Source organism: Anomaloglossus baeobatrachus, chromosome 4 (genome assembly GCF_048569485.1).
Source record: "Anomaloglossus baeobatrachus isolate aAnoBae1 chromosome 4, aAnoBae1.hap1, whole genome shotgun sequence".
Classification (NCBI taxonomy): Eukaryota; Metazoa; Chordata; class Amphibia; order Anura; family Aromobatidae; genus Anomaloglossus; species Anomaloglossus baeobatrachus.
The window spans coordinates 863,993-888,553 of record NC_134356.1 but is presented as its reverse complement, the minus strand read 5'-3'; the positions used below and the strand labels follow the sequence as shown (position 1 = coordinate 888,553).

Here is a 24,561-nt window from a genome sequence, read left to right as displayed (position 1 = left end):
AAGAGGAATCAGAACCAATACAGTGTAAAGACCAGAATTAGGATTACAAATCAGCAGTGTTAGGACCGGAATCAGGGACAGAACCATAATGGTGTAAGGGCGAGAACATTACAACCAGTACAGTGTAAGGACCGGAATCAGGACCAAAACCAGTATAGTGCACCCGGCAGAGCTGAGCCCCAGGGGGGTGTGGGCCCTTACCTCAGGTAGTCTCTCCGGCACAGGATGAGGTTGGCCTTGGTGTAGAGCGTGGAGCCCACCTCCCCCAGGCGGCAGTCGCAGCAGGCGCACTTCAGGCAGTCCTCGTGCCAGTACTTGTCCAGCGCCTTCAGCAGGTAGCGGTCCTTGATCTTGCGGCTGCAGCCAGCACAACCTTTCGGTTTCGTGTCCGGCTGAACAGAAAGCATTTGTATACCTGCGAGAAGCAGAGGGGGAAGACATGAGGGGCAACCGGCAGAAGAGGAGACCCCCGAAAACCTGCCAGGAGGAGCAGAAGATGGGCCAGAGACACAAGGTCAGAAACAAGTATCACGCGTCACACCGGACACATCGCATCACGCGTCACTCCGGACACATCGCAACACGCGTCACTCCGGACACATCGCATCACGCGTCACTCCGGACACATCGCATCACGCGTCACTCCGGACACATCGCATCACGCGTCACTCCGGACACATCGCATCACGCGTCACTCCGGACACATCGCATCACGCGTCACTCCGGACACATCGCATCACGCGTCACTCCGGACACATCGCAACACGCGTCACTCCGGACACATCGCATCACTTGTCACTCCGGACACATCGCATCACGCGTCACACCGGACACATCGCATCACGCGTCACACCGGACACATCGCATCACGCGTCACTCCGGACACATCGCATCACGCGTCACTCCGGACACATCGCATCACGCGTCACTCCGGACACATCGCATCACTTGTCACTCCGGACACATCGCATCACGCGTCACTCCGGACACATCGCAACACGCGTCACTCCGGACACATCGCATCATGCGTCACTCCGGACACATCGCATCACACGTCACTCCGGACACATCGCATCACGCGTCACTCCGGACACATCGCATCACGCGTCACTCCGGACACATCGCATCACGCGTCACTCCGGACACATCGCATCACGCGTCACTCCGGACACATCGCATCACGCGTCACTCCGGACACATCGCATCACGCGTCACTCTGGACACATCGCATCACGCGTCACTCCGGACACATCGCAACACGCGTCACTCCGGACACATCGCAACACGCGTCACTCCGGACACATCGCATCACGCGTCACTCCGGACACATCGCATCACGCGTCACTCCGGACACATCGCATCACGCGTCACTCCGGACACATCGCAACACGCGTCACTCCGGACACATCGCAACACGCGTCACTCCGGACACATCGCATCACGCGTCACTCCGGACACATTGCATCACTCCGGACACATCGCATCACGCGTCACTCCGGACACATCGCATCACGCGTCACTCCGGATACATCGCATCACGCGTCACTCCGGACACATCGCATCACGCGTCACTCCGGACACATCGCATCACTCCTGACACATCGCATCACGCGTCACTCCGGACACATCGCATCACGCGTCACTCCGGATACATCGCATCACGCGTCACTCCGGATACATCGCATCACGCGTCACTCCGGACACATCGCATCACGCGTCACTCCGGACACATCGCATCACGCGTCACTCCGGACACATCGCATCACGCGTCACTCCGGACACATCGCATCACGCGTCACTCCGGACACATCGCATCACGCGTCACTCCGGATACATCGCATCACGCGTCACTCCGGATACATCGCATCACGCGTCACTCCGGACACATCGCATCACGCGTCACTCCGGACACATCGCATCACACGTCACTCCGGACACATCGCATCACTCCGGACACATCGCGTCACTCCGGACACATCGCATCACGCGTCACTCCGGATACTTCGCATCACGCGTCACTCCGGATACATCGCATCACGCGTCACTCTGGACACATCGCATCACGCGTCACTCCGGACACATCGCATCACGCGTCACTCCGGACACATCGCATCACGCGTCACTCCGGACACATCGCATCACTCCGGACACATCGCATCACGCGTCACTCCGGACACATCGCATCACGCGTCACTCCGGACACATCGCATCACGCGTCACTCCGGATACATCGCATCACGCGTCACACCGGACACATCGCATCACGCGTCACTCCGGACACATCGCAACACGCGTCACTCCGGACACATCGCATCACGCGTCACTCCGGACACATCGCATCACGCGTCATTCCGGACACATCGCATCACGCGTCACTCCGGACACATCGCATCACGCGTCACTCCGGACACATCGCATCACGCGTCACTCCGGACACATCGCATCACGCGTCACTCCGGACACATCGCATCACGCGTCACTCCGGACACATCGCATCACGCGTCACTCCGGACACATCGCATCACGCGTCACTCCGGACACATCGCATCACGCGTCACTCCGGACACATCGCAACACGCGTCACTCCGGACACATCGCATCACGCGTCACTCCGGACACATCGCATCACGCGTCACTCCGGACACATTGCATCACTCCGGACACATCGCGTCACTCCGGACACATCGCATCACGCGTCACTCCGGACACATCGCATCACGCGTCACTCCGGACACATCGCATCACGCGTCACTCCGGACACATCGCATCACGCGTCACTCCGGACACATCGCAACACGCGTCACTCCGGACACATCGCATCACGCGTCACTCCGGACACATCGCATCACGCGTCACTTCACGCGTCACTCCGGATACATCGCATCACGCGTCACTCCGGATACATCGCATCACGCGTCACTCCGGACACATCGCATCACGCGTCACTCCGGACACATCGCATCACGCGTCACTCCGGACACATCGCATCACGCGTCACTCCGGACACATCGCATCACGCGTCACTCCGGACACATCGCATCACGCGTCACTCCGGACACATCGCATCACGCGTCACTCCGGACACATCGCATCACGCGTCACTCCGGACACATCGCATCACGCGTCACTCCGGACACATCGCATGACGCGTCACTCCGGACACATCGCATCACGCGTCACTCCGGACACATCGCATCACGCGTCACTCCGGACACATCGCAACACGCGTCACTCCGGACACATCGCAACACGTGTCACTACGGACACATCGCGTCACTCCGGACACATCGCATCACGCGTCACTCCGGACACATCGCATCACGCGTCACTCCGGACACATCGCATCACACGTCACTCCGGACACATCGCATCACGCGTCACTCCGGACACATCGCATCATGCGTCACTCCGGACACATTGCATCACTCCGGACACATCGCGTCACTCCGGACACATCGCATCACGCGTCACTCCGGACACATCGCATCACGCGTCACTCCGGACACATCGCATCACGCGTCACTCCGGACACATCGCATCACGCGTCACTCCGGACACATCGCAACACGCGTCACTCCGGACACATCGCATCACGCGTCACTCCGGACACATCGCATCACGCGTCACTCCGGACACATTGCATCACTCCGGACACATCGCGTCACTCCGGACACATCGCATCACGCGTCACTCCGGATACATCGCATCACGCGTCACTCCGGACACATCGCATCACGCGTCACTCCGGACACATCGCATCACGCGTCACTCCGGACACATCGCATCACGCGTCACTCCGGACACATCGCATCACGCGTCACTCCGGACACATCGCATCACGCGTCACTCCGGACACATCGCATGACGCGTCACTCCGGACACATCGCATCACGCGTCACTCCGGACACATCGCATCACGCGTCACTCCGGACACATCGCAACACGCGTCACTCCGGACACATCGCAACACGCGTCACTACGGACACATCGCGTCACTCCGGACACATCGCATCACGCGTCACTCCGGACACATCGCATCACGCGTCACTCCGGACACATCGCATCACGCGTCACACCGGACACATTGCATCACGCGTCACTCCGGACACATCGCATCACGCGTCACTCCGGACACATCGCATCACGCGTCACTCCGGACACATCGCATCACGCGTCACTCCGGACACATCGCATCACGCGTCACTCCGGACACATCGCATCACGCGTCACACCGGACACATCGCATCACGCGTCACTCCGGACACATCGCATCACGCGTCACACCGGACACATCGCATCACGCGTCACTCCGGACACATCGCATCACGCGTCACTCCGGACACATCGCATCACGCGTCACACCGGACACATCGCATCACGCGTCACTCCGGACACATCGCATCACGCGTCACACCGGACACATCGCATCACGCGTCACTCCGGACACATCGCATCACGCGTCACTCCGGACACATCGCATCACGCTTCACTCCGAATCTATTTGGAAACATTGTGTCTCCTGTCACTTTGGGTACACGGTATCACCAGTCACATTGGGTATATTTGGGTACACTGGATCTTGCTTTCCCCCACCCTCTGGGTCTTTTCTCCCCGGTTTCGGGTCCCGGCCTGTGATACTTTGTGCGTGCCTGATGTTGGCTCGGATCTGGCAGCGGCTTCGGCCCAGCGGTACACGGGTGGCAGCCGCGGCAGCAGAATGTCAGGGGTTAAGAGGCGCAGGTCTGACAGCGAGGTCCACAATGAACTTTGCCTGTAATTGGCCGGATTGCATTGTGGGGTTTCGCCTGAGCGCCCCCTTTATCCCCTTGTTTGGTGTCGTTCATCCGCACAGTCCCAGCAGCAACAGCAGAAAGTACCAGCGCATCCGATCACTACATCCCCCCCCCCACCATCACCTCCGAGCACCGGACCCCCACCATCCTCACCGAGCACCGGACCCCCACCACCGGACCCCCACCATCACCTCCGAGCACCGGACCCCACCATCACCTCCCAGCACAAGACCCCCAACATCCTCACCGAGCACCGGACCCCCACCACCGGACCCCACCATCACCTCCGAGCACCGGACCCCACCATCACCTCCGAGCACCGGACCCCACCATCCTCACCGAGCACCGGACCCCCACCACCGGACCCCCACCATCACCTCCGAGCACCGGACCCCACCATCCTCACCGAGCACCGGACCCCCACCATCACATCCCAGCACCGGACCCCCACCATCCTCACCGAGCTCCGGACCCCCACCACCGGACCCCCACCATCACCTCCGAGCACCGGACCCCCAACATCCTCACCGAGCACCGGACCCCCACCACCGGACCCCCACCATCACCTCCGAGCACCGGACCCCACCATCACCTCCGAGCACCGGACCCCACCATCACCTCCCAGCACCGGACCCCCACCATCACCTCCGAGCACCGGACCCCACCATCCTCACCGAGCACCGGACCCCACCATCACCTCCGAGCACCGGACCCCCACCATCCTCACCGAGCTCCGGACCCCCACCACCGGACCCCACCATCACCTCCCAGCACCGGACCCCCCACCACCACCTCCCAGCACCGGACCCCCACCATCACCTCCCAGCACCGGACCCCCACCATCACCTCCCAGCACCGGACCCCCACCATCACCTCCCAGCACCGGACCCCCCACCACCACCTGCCAGCACCGGACCCCCACCACCACCTGCCAGCACCGGACCCCCACCATCACCTCCCAGCACCGGACCCCCACCACCACCTCCCAGCACCGGACCCCCACCATCACCTCCCAGCACATGACCCCACCATCACCTACCAGCACCGGACCCCCACCATCACCTGCCAGCACCGGACCCCCACCATCACCTCCCAGCACCGGACCCCCACCATCACCTCCCAGCACCGGACCCCCACCATCACCTCCCAGCACCAGACCCCCACCATCACCTCCCAGCACCGGACCCCAACCATCACCTCCCAGCACCGGACCCCCACCATCACCTCCCAGCACAGGACCCCACCATCACCTCCCAGCACCGGACCCCCACCATCACCTGCCAGCACCGGACCCCCCACCATCACCTCCCAGCACCGGACCCCCACCATCACCTCCCAGCACCGGACCCCCACCATCACCTCCCAGCACCGGACCCCCACCACCACCTGCCAGCACCGGACCCCCACCATCACCTCCCAGCACCGGACCCCCACCATCACATCCCAGCACCGGACCCCCACCATCACCTCCCAGCACAGGGCCCCCACCATCACCTCCCAGCACAGGACCCCCACCACCACCTCCCAGCACAGGACCCCCACCATCACCTCCCAGCACCGGACCCCCACCATCACCTCCCAGCACCGGACCCCCACCATCACCTCCCAGCACAGGACCCCACCATCACCTCCCAGCACCAGACCCCCACCATCACCTCCCAGCACCGGACCCCCACCACCACCTCCCAGCACCGGACCCCCACCATCACCTCCCAGCACCAGACCCCCACCATCACCTCCCAGCACCGGACCCCCACCATCACCTCCCAGCACCGGACCCCCACCATCACCTCCCAGCACAGGACCCCACCATCACCTCCGAGCACAGGACCCCCACCATCACCTCCCAGCACCGGACCCCCACCATCACCTGCCAGCACAGGACCACCACCATCACCTCCCAGCACCGGACCCCACCATCACCTCCCAGCACAGGACCCCACCATCACCTCCGAGCACAGGACCCCCACCATCACCTCCCAGCACAGGACCCCACCATCACCTCCCAGCACAGGACCCCACCATCACCTGCCAGCACAGGACCCCACCATCATCTCCCAGCACCGGACCCCACCATCACCTCCCAGCACAGGACCCCACCATCACCTGCCAGCACAGGACCCCACCATCATCTCCCAGCACCGGATCCCCACCACCACCTCCCAGCACCAGACCCCCACCATCACCTCCCAGCACCGGACCCCACCATCACCTCCCAGCACAGGACCCCACCATCACCTGCCAGCACAGGACCCCACCATCATCTCCCCAGCACCGGATCCCCACCACCACCTCCCAGCACCGGACCCCCACCATCACCTCCCAGCACCAGACCCCCACCATCACCTCCCAGCACCGGACCCCCACCATGCTGACAACCCACCTGTTCTCAGCTGAGACGACTACTCGGGGCTGGAGTCAGAGCATTGCTGCCGGCGGCCATTCACTCCCCTTCCCCTCTCATCTTGGAATGGGCCTTGTTCTCTGCTCAGCGGCCCAGAGACCCCTGCAGCCCCCAATGCTAATCCAGGTCCCCAGCACACAGCAGCCCCCTCCTCAGCAGACACCCCCTCCTTCCTCCAGCACTGGAGCTGGGAACCAATTTGCTCCCCCCCCCTCCTGCAGCTGCCGCCAGAGATTCTGACATTTCTCCACTCTTATCAGTTTAATTACTGTTTCCATAGCAGCAAAGTGCGAGCGGCTGGCAGAGGGTGAGAGCGAGCGGGCGAGCGGGACCAAACACAAGACTGGCAGAGGGTGAGAGCGAGCGGGCGAGCGGGACCAAACACAAGACTGGCAGAGGGTGAGAGCGAGCGGTGCGAGCGGGACCAAACACAAGACTGGCAGAGGGTGAGAGCGAGCGGGGCGAGCAGGACCAAACACAAGACTGGCAGAGGGTGAGAGCGAGCGGGCGAGCGGGACCAAACCCAAGACTGGCAGAGGGTGAGAGCGAGCGGGCGAGCAGGACCAAACCCAAGACTGGCAGAGGGTGAGAGCGAGCGGTGCGAGCAGGACCAAACCCAAGACTGGCAGAGGGGTGAGAGCGAGCGGTGCGAGCAAGACCAAACCCAAGACTGGCAGAGGGTGAGAGCGAGCGGGCGAGCAAGACCAAACCCAAGACTGGCAGAGGGTGAGAGCGAGCGGGGCGAGCAGGACCAAACACAAGACTGGCAGAGGGCGAGAGGCGAGCGGGCGAGCAAGACCAAACCCAAGACTGGCAGAGGGGCGAGAGCGAGCGGGCGAGCAAGACCAAACCCAAGACTGGCAGAGGGTGAGAGCGAGCGGGCGAGCGGGACCAAACACAAGACTGGCAGAGGGTGAGAGCGAGCGGGGCGAGCAGGACCAAAACCCAAGACTGGCAGAGGGTGAGAGCGAGCGGGGCGAGCAGGACCAAACACAAGACTGGCAGAGGGTGAGAGCGAGCGGCGCGAGCAGGACCAAACACAAGACTGGCAGAGGGCGAGAGCGAGCGGGCGAGCAGGACCAAACACAAGACTGGCAGAGGGTGAGAGCGAGCGGGGCGAGCAGGACCAAACCCAAGACTGGCAGAGGGCGAGAGCGAGCGGAACCGAGCCCGAAACTGGCAGAGGGTGAGAGCGAGCGGAGCGAGCGGGACCAAACCCAAGACTGGCAGAGGGTGAGAGCGAGCGGGTGAGCAAGACCAAACCCAAGACTGGCAGAGGGTGAGAGCGAGCGGCGCGAGCAGGACCAAACACAAGACTGGCAGAGGGTGAGAGCGAGCGGGCGAGCAAGACCAAACCCAAGACTGGCAGAGGGTGAGAGCGAGCGGGCGAGCAAGACCAAACCCAAGACTGGCAGAGGGTGAGAGCGAGCGAGGCGAGCAGGACCAAACACAAGACTGGCAGAGGGTGAGAGCGAGCGGTGCGAGCAGGACCAAACACAAGACTGGCAGAGGGTGAGAGCGAGCGGGCGAGCAAGACCAAACCCAAGACTGGCAGAGGGTGAGAGCGAGCGGGCGAGCAGGACCAAACACAAGACTGGCAGAGGGTGAGAGAGCGAGCGGGCGAGCAGGACCAAACACAAGACTGGCAGAGGGTGAGAGCGAAGCGGGCGAGCAAGACCAAACCCAAGACTGGCAGAGGGTGAGAGCGAGCGGGGCGAGCAAGACCAAACCCAAGACTGGCAGAGGGTGAGAGCGAGCGGGCGAGCAAGACCAAACCCAAGACTGGCAGAGGGTGAGAGCGAGCGGGCGAGCAGGACCAAACACAAGACTGGCAGAGGGTGAGAGCGAGCGGGCGAGCAAGACCAAACCCAAGACTGGCAGAGGGTGAGAGCGAGCGGTGCGAGCAGGACCCAAACACAAGACTGGCAGAGGGTGAGAGCGAGCGGGCGAGCAAGACCAAACCCAAGACTGGCAGAGGGTGAGAGCGAGCGGTGCGAGCAGGACCAAACACAAGACTGGCAGAGGGTGAGAGCGAGCGGGCGAGCAGGACCAAACACAAGACTGGCAGAGGGTGAGAGCGAGCGGTTGCGAGCAAGACCAAACCCAAGACTGGCAGAGGGTGAGAGCGAGCGGTGCGAGCAGGACCAAACACAAGACTGGCAGAGGGTGAGAGCGAGCGGCGCGAGCAGGACCAAACACAAGACTGGCAGAGGGTGAGAGCGAGCGGGACCAAACCCAAGACTGGCAGAGGGCGAGAGCGAGCGGAAACCGAGCCCGAAACTGGCAGAGGGTGAGAGCGAGGCGGGGCGAGCGGGGACCAAACCCAAGACTGGCAGAGGGTGAGAGCGAGCGGTGCGAGCAGGACCAAACCCAAGACTGGCAGAGGGTGAGAGCGAGCAGGACCAAACACAAGACTGGCAGAGGGTGAGAGCGAGCGGGCGAGCAGGACCAAACACAAGACTGGCAGAGGGTGAGAGCGAGCGGGACCAAACCCAAGACTGGCAGAGGGCGAGAGCGAGCGGAACCGAGCCCGAAACTGGCAGAGGGTGAGAGCGAGAGAGCGAGCGCGAGCGGGACCAAACCCAAGACTGGCAGAGGGTGAGAGCCAGCGGGGCTAGCGGGACCAAACCCAAGACTGGCAGAGGGCGAGAGCGAGCGGGGCGAGCAGGACCAAACCCAAGACTGGCAGAGGGCGAGAGCGAGGGGGCGAGCGGAACCAAACCAGAGACCGGCAGAGGGTGAGAGCGAGCGGAACCAAACCCGAGACTGGCAGAGGGCGAGAGCGAGCGGGGCGAGCAGGACCAAACCCAAGACTGGGAGAGGGTGAGAGCGAGCGGAGCGAGCGAGACCAAACCCAAGACTGGCAGAGGGCGAGAGCGAGCGGAACCGAGCCCGAAACTGGCAGAGGGTGAGAGCGAGCGGGGCGAGCAGGACCAAACCCAAGACTGGCAGAGGGCGAGAGCGAGCGGAACCGAGCCCGAAACAGGCAGAGGGTGAGAGCGAGCGGTGGCGAGCAGGACCAAACCCAAGACTGGCAGAGGGTGAGAGCGAGCGGGCGAGCAAGACCAAACCCAAGACTGGCAGAGGGCGAGAGCGAGCGGAACCAAACCAGAGACTGGCAGAGGGCGAGAGCGAGCGGAACCAAACCAGAGACTGGCAGAGGGTGAGAGCGAGCGGGCGAGCAGGACCAAACCCGAGATTGGCAGAGGGTGAGAGCGAGCGGGGCGAGCAGGACCAAACCCAAGACTGGCAGAGGGTGAGAGCGAGCGGTGTGAGCGGGACCAAACCCAAAACTGGCAGAGGGTGGAGAGCGAGCGGTGCGGGACCAAACCCAAGACTGGCAGAGGGCGAGAGCGAGCGGAACCGAGCCCGAAACTGGCAGAGGGTGAGAGCGAGCGGGCGAGCAGGACCAAACCCGAGACTGGCAGAGGGTGAGAGCGAGCGGGCGAGCAGGACAAAACCCAGGACTGGCAGAGGGTGAGAGCAAGCGGGCGAGCAGGACCCAAACCCAAGACTGGCAGAGGGTCAGAGCGAGCGGGACCAAACCCAAGACTTGCAGAGGGCGGAGAGCGAGCGGAACCGAGCCCGAAACTGGCAGAGGGTGAGAGCGAGAGGGCGAGCGGGGACCAAACCCGAGACTGGCAGAGGGTGAGAGCGAGCGGGTGCGAGCAGGACCAAACCCGAGATTGGCAGAGGGTGAGAGCGAGCGGGGCGAGCAGGACCAAACTCAAGAATGGCAGAGGGTGAGAGCAAGCGGGCGAGCAGGACCAAACACAAGACTGACAGAGGGTGAGAGCGAGCGGGCGAGCAAGACCAAACCCAAGACTGGCAGAGGGCGAGAGTGAACGGAACCGAGCCCGAAACTGGCAGAGGGTGAGAGCGAGCGGGCGAGCGGGACAAAACCCGAGACTGGCAGAGGGTGAGAGCGAGCGGTGCGAGCAGGACCAAACCCGAGATTGGCAGAGGGTGAGAGCGAGCGGGCGAGCAGGACCAAACACAAGACTGTCAGAGGGTGAGAGCGAGCGGGCGAGCAAGACCAAACCCAAGACTGGCAAAGGGCGAGAGCGAGCGGGAGCGAGCAGGACAAAACACAAGACTGGCAGAGGGTGAGAGCGAGCGGGCGAGCAAGACCAAACCCGAGACTGGCAGAGGGTGAGAGCGAGCGGGACCAAACCCGAGATTGGTAGAGGGTGAGAGCGAGCGGGCGAGCAGGACCAAACCCGAGATTGGAAGAGGGTGAGAGCGTGCGGGCGAGCAGGACCAAACCTGAGACTGGCAGAGGGTGAGAGCGAGCCGGGACCGAGCCCGAAACTGGCAGAGGGTGAGAACGAGCGGGCGAGCAGGACCAAACTCGAGACTGGCAGAGGGTGAGAGCAAGCGGGAAACAAACCAGAGACTGGCAGAGGGTGAGAGCGAGCGGGCGAGCAGGACCAAACCCGAGACTCGCAGAGGGTGAGGGCGAGCGGGACCAAAACCCGAGACTGGCAGAGGGCGAGAGCGAGCGGAGCGAGCAGGACCAAACCCAAGACTGGCAGAGGTTGAGAGCGAGCGGGTGCGAGCGGGACCAAACCCAAGACTGGCAGAGGGCGAGAGCGAGCGGAACCGAGCCCGAAACTGGCAGAAGGTGAGAGCGAGCGGGGCGAGCAGGACCAAACACAAGACTGGCATAGGGTGAGAGCGAACGGGCGAGCGGGACCAAACCCAAGACTGGCAGAGGGCGAGAGCGAGCGGAACCGAGCCCGGAAACTGGCAGAGGTGTGAGAGCGAGCGGGGCGAGCAGGACCAAACCCAAGACTAGCAGAGGGTGAGAGCAAGCGGGCGAGCGGGACCAAAACCCAAGACTAGCAGAGGGCGAGAGCGAGCGGAACCAAACCAGAAACTGGCAGAGGGTGAGAGCGAGCGGCGCGAGCAGGACCAAACCCGAGATTGGCAGAGGGTGAGAGCGAGCGGGCTGCGAGCAGGACCAAACCCAAGACTGGCAGAGGGTGAGAGCAAGCGGGCTAGCGGGACCAAACACAAGACTGGCAGAGGGTGAGAGCGAGCGGGCGAGCGGGACCAAACCCAAGACTGGCAGAGGGCGAGAGCGAGCGGGAACCGAGCCCGAAACTGGCAGAGGGTGAGAGCGAGCGGGACCAAACCCGAGACTGGCAGAGGGTGAGAGCGAGCGGGGCGAGCAGGACCAAACCCAAGACTGGCAGAGGGTGAGAGCAAGCGGGCGAGCAGGACCAAACCCAAGACTGGCAGAGGGTGAGAGCAAGCGGGCGAGCAAGACCAAACCCAAGACTGGCAGAGGGCGAGAGCGAGCGGAACCGAGCCCGAAACTGGCAGAGGGTGAGAGCGAGCGGGACCAAACCCGAGACTGGCAGAGGGTGAGAGCGAGCGGGCGAGCAGGACCAAACCCAAGACTGGCAGAGGGTGAGAGCAAGCGGGCGAGCAGGACCAAACCCAAGACTGGCAGAGGGTGAGAGCGAGCGGGCGAGCGGGACCAAACCCGAGACTGGCAGAGGGTGAGAGCGAGCGGGCGAGCAGGACCAAACACAAGACTGGCAGAGGGTGAGAGCGAGCGGGCGAGCGGGACCAAACCCAAGACTGGCAGAGGGTGAGAGCGAGCGGGCGAGCAAGACCAAACCCGAGACTGGCAGAGGGTGAGAGCAAGCGGGCGAGCGGGACCAAACCCGAGATTGGTAGAGGGTGAGAGCGAGCAGGACCGAGCCCGAAACTGGCAGAGGGTGAGAGCGAGCGGGCGAGCAGGACCAAACCCGAGACTGGCAGAGGGTGAGAGCGAGCGGGCGAGCAGGTCCAAACCCGAGACTGGCAGAGGGTGAGAGCGAGCGGGCGAGCGGGACCAAACCCGAGATTGGCAGAGGGCGAGAGCAAGCGGGACCGAGCCCGAAACTGGCAGAGGGTGAGAGCGAGCGGGCGAGCAGGACCAAACCCGAGACTGGCAGAGGGTGAGAGCGAGCGGGCGAGCAGGACCAAACCCGAGACTGGCAGAGGGCGAGAGCGAGCGGGCGAGCAGGACCAAACCCGAGACTGGCAGAGGGTGAGAGCGAGCGGGCGAGCAGGTCTAAACCCGAGACTGGCAGAGGGTAAGAGCGAGCGGGCGAGCAGGACCAAACCCGAGACTGGCAGAGGGCGAGAGCGAGCGGGACCGAGCCCGAGACTGGCAAAGGGTGAGAGCAAGCGGGACCGAGCCCGAGACTGGCAGAGGGTGAGAGCAATCGGGACCGAGCTTGAGACTGGCAGAAAGCGAGAGCGAGCGGGACCAAACCCGAAACTGGCAGAGGGTGAGAGCGAGCGGAACCGAGCCCAAGAGTGGCAGAGGGTGAGAGCGAGCGGGCGAGCAGGACCAAACCCGAGACTGGCAGAGGGTGAGAGCGAGCGGGCGAGCAGGACCAAACGCGAAACTGGCAGAGGGTGAGAGTGAGCGAGCGAGCAGGACCAAACCCGAGACTGGCAGAGGGTGAGAGCGAGCGGGCGAGCAGGACAAAATGCGAAACTGGCAGAGGGTGAGAGCAAACGGGCGAGCAGGACCAAACCCGAAACTGGCAGAGGGTGAGAGTGAGCGGGCGAGCGGGACCAAACCTGAGACTGGCAGAGGGTGAGAGCGAGCGGAACCGAGCCCAAAACTGGCAGAGGGTGAGAGCAAGCGGGACCGAGCTCGAGACTGGCAGAGGGCGAGAGCGAGCGGGCGAGCAGGACCAAACCCGAGACTGGCAGAGGGTGAGTGCAAGCGGAACCGAGCCCGAAACTGAAAGAGGGTGAGAGCGAGCAGGTCCGAACCCGAGACTGGCAGAGGGCGAGAGCGAGCGGGACCGAGCCCGAGACTGGCAGAGGGCGAGAGCGAGCGGAACCCAGCCCAAGACTGGCAGAGAACGGGAGCGAGCGGAACCGAGCCCGAGACTGGCAGAGGGCGAGAGCGAGCGGAACCCAGCCCAAGACTGGCAGAGGGTGAGAGCGAGCGGAACCAAGCCCGAGACTGGCAGAGGGCGAGAGCGAGCGGAACCCAGCCCAAGACTGGCAGAGGGTGAGAGCGAGCGGAACCAAGCCCGAGACTGGCAGAGGGCGAAAGCAAGCGGAACTGAGCCCGAGACTGGCAGAGGGCGAGAACAAGCGGAACCAAGCCCGAGACTGGCAGAGGGCGAAAGCAAGCGGAACTGAGCCCGAGACTGGCAGAGGGCGAGAGCGAGCGGAACCAAGCAGGAGACTAGCACAGGGCGAGAACAAGCGGAATCGAGCCCGAGACTGGCAGAGGGCGAGAGCGAGCGGGCGAGCATGACCAAACCCAAAGACTGGCAGAGGGTGAGAGCGAGCCGGACCAAGCCCAAGACTGGCAGAGGGCGAGAGAGAGCAGGACCAAACTCGAGACTGGCAGAGGGCGAGAGCGAGCGGGACCGAGCCCGAGACTGGCAGAGGGCAAGAGCGAGCGGAACCGAGCCCGAGACTGGCAGAGGGCGAGAGCGAGTGGGACCGAGCCCGAGACTGGCAGAGGGCGAGAGAGAGCAGGACCAAACCCGAGACTGGCAGAGGGCGAGAGCGAGCGGGACCGAGTTCGAGACTGGCAGAGGGCGAGAGCGAGCGGACTCGAGCCCGAGACTGGCAGAGGGCGAGAGCGAGTGGGACTGAGCCCGAGACTGGCAGAGGACGAGAGCGAGCGGGACTGAGCCCGAGACTGGCAGAGGGCGAGAGCGAGCGGAATCAAGCCCGAGACTGGCAGAGGGCAAGAGCGAGCGGGACCGAGCTCAAGACTGGCAGAGGGCGAGAGCGAGCAGGACCCAACCCGAGACTGGCAGAGGGTGAGAGCGAGCGGAACCGAGCCCGAGACTGGCAGAGGGCGAGAGCGAGTGGGACCGAGCCCGAGACTGGCAGAGGGTGAGAGCGAGCGGGCGAGCAGGACCAAACCCGAGACTGGCAGAGGGCGAGATCGAGCGGGACCGAGCCCGAGACTGGCAAAGGGTGAGAGCAAGCGGGACCGAGCTCGAGACTGGCAGAGGGTGAGAGCAAGCGGGACCGAGCTCAAGAGTGGCAGAGGGTGAGAGCGAGCGGGCGAGCAGGACCAAACCCGAGACTGGCAGAGGGTGAGAGCAAGCGGGCGAGGAGGACCAAACGTGAAACTGGCAGAGGGTGAGAGTGAGCGGGCGAGCAGGACCAAACCCGAGACTGGCAGAGGGTGAGAGCGAGCGGGCGAGCAGGACAAAATGCGAAACTGGCAGAGGGTGAGAGCAAACGGGCGAGCAGGACCAAACCCGAAACTGGCAGAGGGTGAGAGCGAGCGGGCGAGCAGGACCAAACCCGAAACTGGCAGAGGGTGAGAGTGAGCGGGCGAGCGGGACCAAACCCAAAACTGGCAGAGGGTGAGAGCGAGCGGGCAAGCGGGACCAAACCCGAGACTGGCAGAGGGTGAGAGCGAGCGGAACCGAGCCCAAAACTGGCAGAGGGCTAGAGCAAGCGGGACCGAGCTCGAGACTGGCAGAGGGCGAGAGCGAGCGGGCGAGCAGGACCAAACACGAGACTGGCAGAGGGTGAGTGCAAGCGGAACCGAGTCCGAAACTGAAAGAGGGTGAGAGCGAGCAGGTCCGAACCCAAGACTGGCAGAGGGCGAGAGCGAGCGGGACCGAGCCCGAGACTGGCAGAGGGCGAGAGCGAGCGGAACCCAGCCCAAGACTGGCAGAGAACGGGAGCGAGCGGAACCGAGCCCGAGACTGGCAGAGGGCGAGAGCGAGCGGAACCCAGCCCAAGACTGGCAGAGGGTGAGAGCGAGCGGAACCAAGCCCGAGACTGGCAGAGGGTGAGAGCGAGCGGAACCAAGCCCGAGACTGGCAGAGGGTGAGAGCGAGCGGAACCAAGCCCGAGACTGGCAGAGGGTGAGAGCGAGCGGAACCAAGCCCGAGACTGGCAGAGGGTGAGAGCGAGCGGAACCAAGCCCAAGACTGGCAGAGGGTGAGAGCGAGCGGAACCAAGCCCAAGACTGGCAGAGGGCGAGAGCGAGCGGAACCCAGCCCAAGACTGGCAGAGGGTGAGAGCGAGCGGAACCAAGCCCGAGACTGGCAGAGGGCGAAAGCAAGCGGAACTGAGCCCGAGACTGGCAGAGGGCGAGAACAAGCGGAACCAAGCCCGAGACTGGCAGAGGGCGAAAGCAAGCAAAACTGAGCCCGAGTCTAGCAGAGGGCGAGAGCGAGCGGAACCAAGCCGGAGACTAGCACAGGGCGAGAACAAGCGGAATCGAGCCCGAGACTGGCAGAGGGCGAGAGCGAGCGGGCGAGCATGACCAAACCCAAAGACTGGCAGAGGGTGAGAGCGAGCCGGACCAAGCCCAAGACTGGCAGAGGGCGAGAGAGAGCAGGACCAAACTCGAGACTGGCAGAGGGCGAGAGCGAGCGGGACCGAGCCCGAGTCTGGCAGAGGGCAAGAGCGAGCGGAACCGAGCCCGAGACTGGCAGAGGGCGAGAGCGAGTGGGACCGAGCCCGAGACTGGCAGAGGGCGAGAGAGAGCAGGACCAAACCCGAGACTGGCAGAGGGCGAGAGCGAGCGGGACCGAGTTCGAGACTGGCAGAGGGCGAGAGCGAGCGGACTCGAGCCCGAGACTGGCAGAGGGCGAGAGCGAGTGGGACTGAGCCCGAGACTGGCAGAGGACGAGAGCGAGCGGGACTGAGCCCGAGACTGGCAGAGGGCGAGCGGAATCAAGCCCGAGACTGGCAGAGGGCAAGAGCGAGCGGGACCGAGCTCAAGACTGGCAGAGGGCGAGAGCGAGCAGGACCCAACCCGAGACTGGCAGAGGGTGAGAGCGAGCGGAACCGAGCCCGAGACTGGCAGAGGGCGAGAGCGAGTGGGACCGAGCCCGAGACTGGCAGAGGGTGAGAGCAAGCGGGCGAGCAGGACCAAACCCGAGACTGGCAGAGGGCGAGATCGAGCGGGACCGAGCCCGAGACTGGCAAAGGGTGAGAGCAAGCGGGACCGAGCCCGAGACTGGCAGAGGGTGAGAGCAAGCGGGACCGAGCTCAAGAGTGGCAGAGGGTGAGAGCGAGCGGGCGAGCAGGACCAAACCCGAGACTGGCAGAGGGTGAGAGCGAGCGGGCGAGGAGGACCAAACGTGAAACTGGCAGAGGGTGAGAGTGAGCGGGCGAGCAGGACCAAACCCGAGACTGGCAGAGGGTGAGAGCGAGCGGGCGAGCAGGACAAAATGCGAAACTGGCAGAGGGTGAGAGCAAACGGGCGAGCAGGACCAAACCCGAAACTGGCAGAGGGTGAGAGCGAGCGGGCGAGCAGGACCAAACCCGAAACTGGCAGAGGGTGAGAGTGAGCGGGCGAGCGGGACCAAACCCAAAACTGGCAGAGGGTGAGAGCGAGCGGGCAAGCGGGACCAAACCCGAGACTGGCAGAGGGTGAGAGCGAGCGGAACCGAGCCCAAAACTGGCAGAGGGCTAGAGCAAGCGGGACCGAGCTCGAGACTGGCAGAGGGCGAGAGCGAGCGGGCGAGCAGGACCAAACACGAGACTGGCAGAGGGTGAGTGCAAGCGGAACCGAGTCCGAAACTGAAAGAGGGTGAGAGCGAGCAGGTCCGAACCCAAGACTGGCAGAGGGCGAGAGCGATCGGGACCGAGCCCGAGACTGGCAGAGGGTGAGAGCGAGCGGAACCCAGCCCAAGACTGGCAGAGAACGGGAGCGAGCGGAACCGAGCCCGAGACTGGCAGAGGGCGAGAGCGAGCGGAACCCAGCCCAAGACTGGCAGAGGGTGAGAGCGAGCGGAACCAAGCCCGAGACTGACAGAGGGCGAAAGCAAGCGGAACTGAGCCCGAGACTGGCAGAGGGTGAGAGCGAGCGGAACCCAGCCCAAGACTGGCAGAGGGTGAGAGCGAGCGGAACCAAGCCCGAGACTGGCAGAGGGCGAAAGCAAGCGGAACCCAGCCCGAGACTGGCAGAGGGTGAGAGCGAGCGGAACCAAGCCCGAGACTGGCAGAGGGTGAGAGCGAGCGGAACCAAGCCCGAGACTGGCAGAGGGTGAGAGCGAGCGGAACCAAGCCCGAGACTGGCAGAGGGTGAGAGCGAGCGGAACCCAGCCCAAGACTGGCAGAGGGTGAGAGCGAGCGGAACCAAGCCCGAGACTGGCAGAGGGCGAAAGCAAGCGGAACTGAGCCCGAGACTGGCAGAGGGCGAGAACAAGCGGAACCAAGCCCGAGACTGGCAGAGGGCGAAAGCAAGCGGAACTGAGCCCGAGACTAGCAGAGGGCGAGAGCGAGCGGAACCAAGCCGGAGACTAGCACAGGGCGAGAACAAGCGGAATCGAGCCCGAGACTGGCAGAGGGCGAGAGCGAGCGGGCGAGCATGACCAAACCCAAAGACTGGCAGAGGGTGAGAGCGAGCCGGACCAAGCCCAAGACTGGCAGAGGGCGAGAGAGAGCAGGACCAAACTCGAGACTGGCAGAGGGCGAGAGCGAGCGGGACCGAGCCCGAGTCTGGCAGAGGGCAAGAGCGAGCGGAACCGAGCCCGAGACTGGCAGAGGGCGAGAGCGAGTGGGACCGAGCCCGAGACTGGCAGAGGGCGAGAGAGAGCAGGACCAAACCCGAGACTGGCAGAGGGCAAGAGCGAGCGGGACCGAGTTCGAGACTGGCAGAGGGCGAGAGCGAGCGGACTCGAGCCCGAGACTGGCAGAGGGCGAGAGCGAGTGGGACTGAGCCCGAGACTGGCAGAGGACGAGAGCGAGCGGGACTGAGCCCGAGACTGGCAGAGGGCGAGAGCGAGCGGAATCAAGCCCGAGACTGGCAGAGGGCAAGAGCGAGCGGGACCGAGCTCAAGACTGGCAGAGGGCGAGAGCGAGCAGGACCCAACCCGAGACTGGCAGAGGGTGAGAGCGAGCGGAACCGAGCCCGAGACTGGCAGAGGGCGAGAGCGAGTGGGACCGAGCCCGAGACTGGCAGAGGGTGAGAGCGAGCGGGCGAGCAGGACCAAACCCGAGACTGGCAGAGGGCGAGATCGAGCGGGACCGAGCCCGAGACTGGCAAAGGGTGAGAGCAAGCGGGACCGAGCCCGAGACTGGCAGAGGGTGAGAGCAAGCGGGACCGAGCTCAAGAGTGGCAGAGGGTGAGAGCGAGCGGGCGAGCAGGACCAAACCCGAGACTGGCAGAGGGCGAGAGCGAGCGGGCGAGGAGGACCAAACGTGAAACTGGCAGAGGGTGAGAGTGAGCGGGCGAGCAGGACCAAACCCGAGACTGGCAGAGGGTGAGAGCGAGCGGGCGAGCAGGACAAAATGCGAAACTGGCAGAGGGTGAGAGCAAACGGGCGAGCAGGACCAAACCCGAAACTGGCAGAGGGTGAGAGCGAGCGGGCGAGCAGGACCAAACCCGAAACTGGCAGAGGGTGAGAGTGAGCGGGCGAGTGGGACCAAACCCAAAACTGGCAGAGGGTGAGAGCGAGCGGGCAAGCGGGACCAAACCCGAGACTGGCAGAGGGTGAGAGCGAGCGGAACCGAGCCCAAAACTGGCAGAGGGCTAGAGCAAGCGGGACCGAGCTCGAGACTGGCAGAGGGCGAGAGCGAGCGGGCGAGCAGGACCAAACACGAGACTGGCAGAGGGTGAGTGCAAGCGGAACCGAGTCCGAAACTGAAAGAGGGTGAGAGCGAGCAGGTCCGAACCCAAGACTGGCAGAGGGCGAGAGCGAGCGGGACCGAGACTGGCAGAGGGCGAGAGCGAGCGGAACCCAGCCCAAGACTGGCAGAGAACGGGAGCGAGCGGAACCGAGCCCGAGACTGGCAGAGGGCGAGAGCGAGCGGAACCCAGCCCAAGACTGGCAGAGGGTGAGAGCGAGCGGAACCAAGCCCGAGACTGACAGAGGGCGAGAGCGAGCGGAACCCAGCCCAAGACTGGCAGAGGGTGAGAGCGAGCGGAACCCAGCCCAAGACTGGCAGAGGGTGAGAGCGAGCAGAACCAAGCCCGAGACTGGCAGAGGGCGAAAGCAAGCGAAACTGAGCCCGAGACTGGCAGAGGGCGAGAGCGAGCGGGACCGAGCCCGAGACTGGCAGAGGGCAAGAGCGAGCAGAACCGAGCCCGAGACTGGCAGAGGGCGAGAGCGAGTGGGACCGAGCCCGAGACTGGCAGAGGGCGAGAGCGAGTGGGACCGAGCCCGAGACTGGCAGAGGGTGAGAGCAAGCGGGACCGAGCCCAAGACTGGCAGAGGGCGAGAGCGAGCGGGACCGAGTTCGAGACTGGCAGAGGGCGAGAGCGAGCGGAATCGAGCCCGAGACTGGCAGAGGGCGAGAGCAAGCGGAACCCAACCCAAGACTGGCAGAGGGCGAGAGCGAGCGGGACTGAGCCCGAGACTGGCAGAGGACGAGAGCGAGCGGGACTGAGCCCGAGACTGGCAGAGGGCGAGAGCGAGCGGAATCAAGCCCGAGACTGGCAGAGGGCAAGAGCGAGCGGGACCGAGCTCAAGACTGGCAGAGGGCGAGAGCGAGCAGAGACCGCAAGACTGAGCCCGAGACTGAACAGAGACCCCAAGACTGAGCAGAGACCGCAAGACTGAGCCCGAGACTGAACAGAGACCGCAAGACTGAACCCGAGACTGAACAGAGACCGCAAGACTGAGCCCGAGACTGAGCAGAGACCGCAAGACTGAACCCGAGACTGAACAGAGACCGCAAGACTGAGCCCGAGACTGAACAGAGACCGCAAGACTGAACCCGAGACTGAACAGAGACCGCAAGACTGAGCCCAAGACTGAGCAGAGACCGCAAGACTGAGCCCGAGACTGAACAGAGACCGCAAGACTGAACCCGAGACTGAACAGAGACCGCAAGACTGAGCCCGAGACTGAACAGAGACCGCAAGACTGAGCCCGAGACTGAACAGAGACCGCAAGACTGAGCTCGAGACTGAACAGAGATCGCAAGACTGAGCCCGAGACTGAACAGAGACCGCAAGACTGAGCCCGAGACTGAACAGAGACCGCAAGACTGAGCCCGAGACTGAGCAGAGACCGCAAGACTGAGCCCGAGACTGAGCAGAGACCGCAAGACTGAGCCCGAGACTGAACAGAGACCGCAAGACTGAGCCAGAGACTGAACAGAGACCGCAAGACTGAGCCCGAGGCTGAACAGAGACCGCAAGACTGAGCCCGAGGCTGAACAGAGACCGCAAGACTGAGCCCGAGACTGAACAGAGACCGCAAGACTGAGCCCGAGACTGAGCAGAGACCGCAAGACTGAGCCCGAGACTGAGCAGAGACCGCAAGACTGAGCCCGAGACTGAACAGAGACCGCAAGACTGAGCCCCCCGAGACTGAACGTATTATATACACACACCGTACACAGCGCACACACTATATACACCATACACAGCGCACACTATATACACTGAACACACCGTCCGTACACAGCCACACTATATACACTATATACACACACACTATTTACACATTATATACACACACACTATATACACACATTATATACACTATATACACACACATACACTATATACACACATTATATACACTATATACACACACTATATACACCGTACACAGCGCACACTATATACACACATTATATACACTATATACACACACATACACTATATACACTATATACACACACTATATATACACACACTATATACACAGCACACACTATATACACTATATACCCAGCACACACTATATACACTATATACACAGCGCACACTATATACACTATATACACAGCACACACTATATACACTATATACACAGCACACACTATATACACTATATACACACATTATATACACTATATACACACACATACACTATATACACTATATACACACACTATATATACACACACTATATACACAGCACACACTATATACACTATATACACAGCACACACTATATACACTATATACACAGCACACACTATATACACTATATACACAGCACACACTATATACACTATATACACAGCGCACACTATATACACTATATACACAGCGCACACTATATACACTATATACACAGCACACACTATATACATTATATACACAGCACACACTATATACACTATATACACAGCGCACACTATATACACTATATACACAGCGCACACTATATACATTATATACACAGCACACACTATATACACTATATACACAGCACACACTATATACACTATATACACAGCACACACTATATACACTATATACACAGCGCACACTATATACACAGCACACACTATATACACTATATACACTATATACACAGCGCACACTATATACACTATATACACAGCGCACACTATATACACTATATACACAGCGCACACTATATACACTATATACACAGCGCACACTATATACACTATATACACAGCGCACACTATATACATTATATACACAGCACACACTATATACACTATATACACAGCGCACACTATATACACTATATACACAGCGCACACTATATACATTATATACACAGCACACACTATATACACTATATACACAGCACACACTATATACACTATATACACAGCACACACTATATACACTATATACACAGCGCACACTATATACACAGCGCACACTATATACATTATATACACAGCACACACTATATACACTATATACACAGCACACACTATATACACTATATACCCAGCACACACTATATACACTATATACACAGCACACACTATATACACTATATACACAGCACACACTATATACACTATATACCCAGCACACACTATATACACTATATACACAGCACACACTATATACACTATATACACAGCACACACTATATACACTATATACACAGCACACACTATATACACTATATACACACATTATATACACTATATACACACACATACACTATATACACTATATACACACACTATATATACACACACTATATACACAGCACACACTATATACACTATATACACAGCACACACTATATACACTATATACACAGCACACACTATATACACTATATACACAGCACACACTATATACACTATATACACAGCACACACTATATACACTATATACACAGCACACACTATATACACTATATACACAGCGCACACTATATACACTATATACACAGCGCACACTATATACATTATATACACAGTACACACTATATACACAATATACACAGCACACACTATATACACTATATACACAGCGCACACTATATACATTATATACACAGCACACACTATATACACTATATACACTATATACACAGCACACACTATATACACTATATACACAGCACACACTATATACACTATATACACAGCGCACACTATATACACTATATACACAGCACACACTATATACACTATATACACAGCACACACTATATACACTATATACACAGCACACACTATATACACTATATACACAGCACACACTATATACACTATATACACAGCACACACTATATACACTATATACACAGCGCACACTATATACACTATATACACAGCACACACTATATACACTATATACACAGCACACACTATATACACTATATACACAGCACACACTATATACACTATATACACAGCACACACTATATACACTATATACACAGCACACACTATATACACTATATACACAGCACACACTATATACACTATATACACAGCACACACTATATACACTATATACACAGCACACACTATATACACTATATACACAGCACACACTATATACACTATATACACAGCACACACTATATACACTATATACACAGCGCACACTATATACACTATATACACAGCGCACACTATATACACTATATACACAGCGCACACTATATACACTATATACACAGCACACACTATATACACTATATACACAGCACACACTATATACACTATATACACACACTATATACACTATATACACAGCACACACTATATACACTATATACACAGCACACACTATATACATTATATACACAGCACACACTATATACACTATATACACTATATACACAGCGCACACTATATACATTATATACACAGCACACACTATATACACTATATACACAGCGCACACTATATACACAGCACACACTATATACACTATATACACTATATACACAGCGCACACTATATACACTATATACACTATATACACAGCACACACTATATACACTATATACACAGCACGCACTATATACACTATATACACAGCACACACTATATACACTATATACACAGCACACACTATATACACTATATACACTATATACACAGCACACACTATATACACTATATACACAGCACACACTATATACACTATATACACAGCACACACTATATACACTATATACACAGCGCACACTATATACACTATATACACAGCACACA

The 24,561-nt window shown here is 60.2% G+C and overlaps 1 protein-coding gene across 2 annotated transcripts in view; it reads right to left on the bottom strand.

The window, feature by feature from the left end:
* Window positions 1-24,561, bottom strand: part of LMO3 (LIM domain only 3) — a 45,302-nt gene that overhangs the window by 17,555 nt on the left and 3,186 nt on the right. Inside the window, exons 1-2 of one of the 2 annotated variants that reach the window (XM_075341920.1) lie at window positions 7,177-7,324; window positions 202-415 (exon numbers count right to left, since the gene is read on the bottom strand). In XM_075341920.1, the coding sequence (XP_075198035.1) occupies window positions 202-407 (206 nt within the window). In that variant the 5' untranslated portion in view covers window positions 408-415; window positions 7,177-7,324. Of the gene's footprint in view, window positions 1-201; window positions 416-7,176; window positions 7,325-24,561 lie in introns of those variants that run through there. The other variant, XM_075341919.1, reaches the window with a different exon arrangement.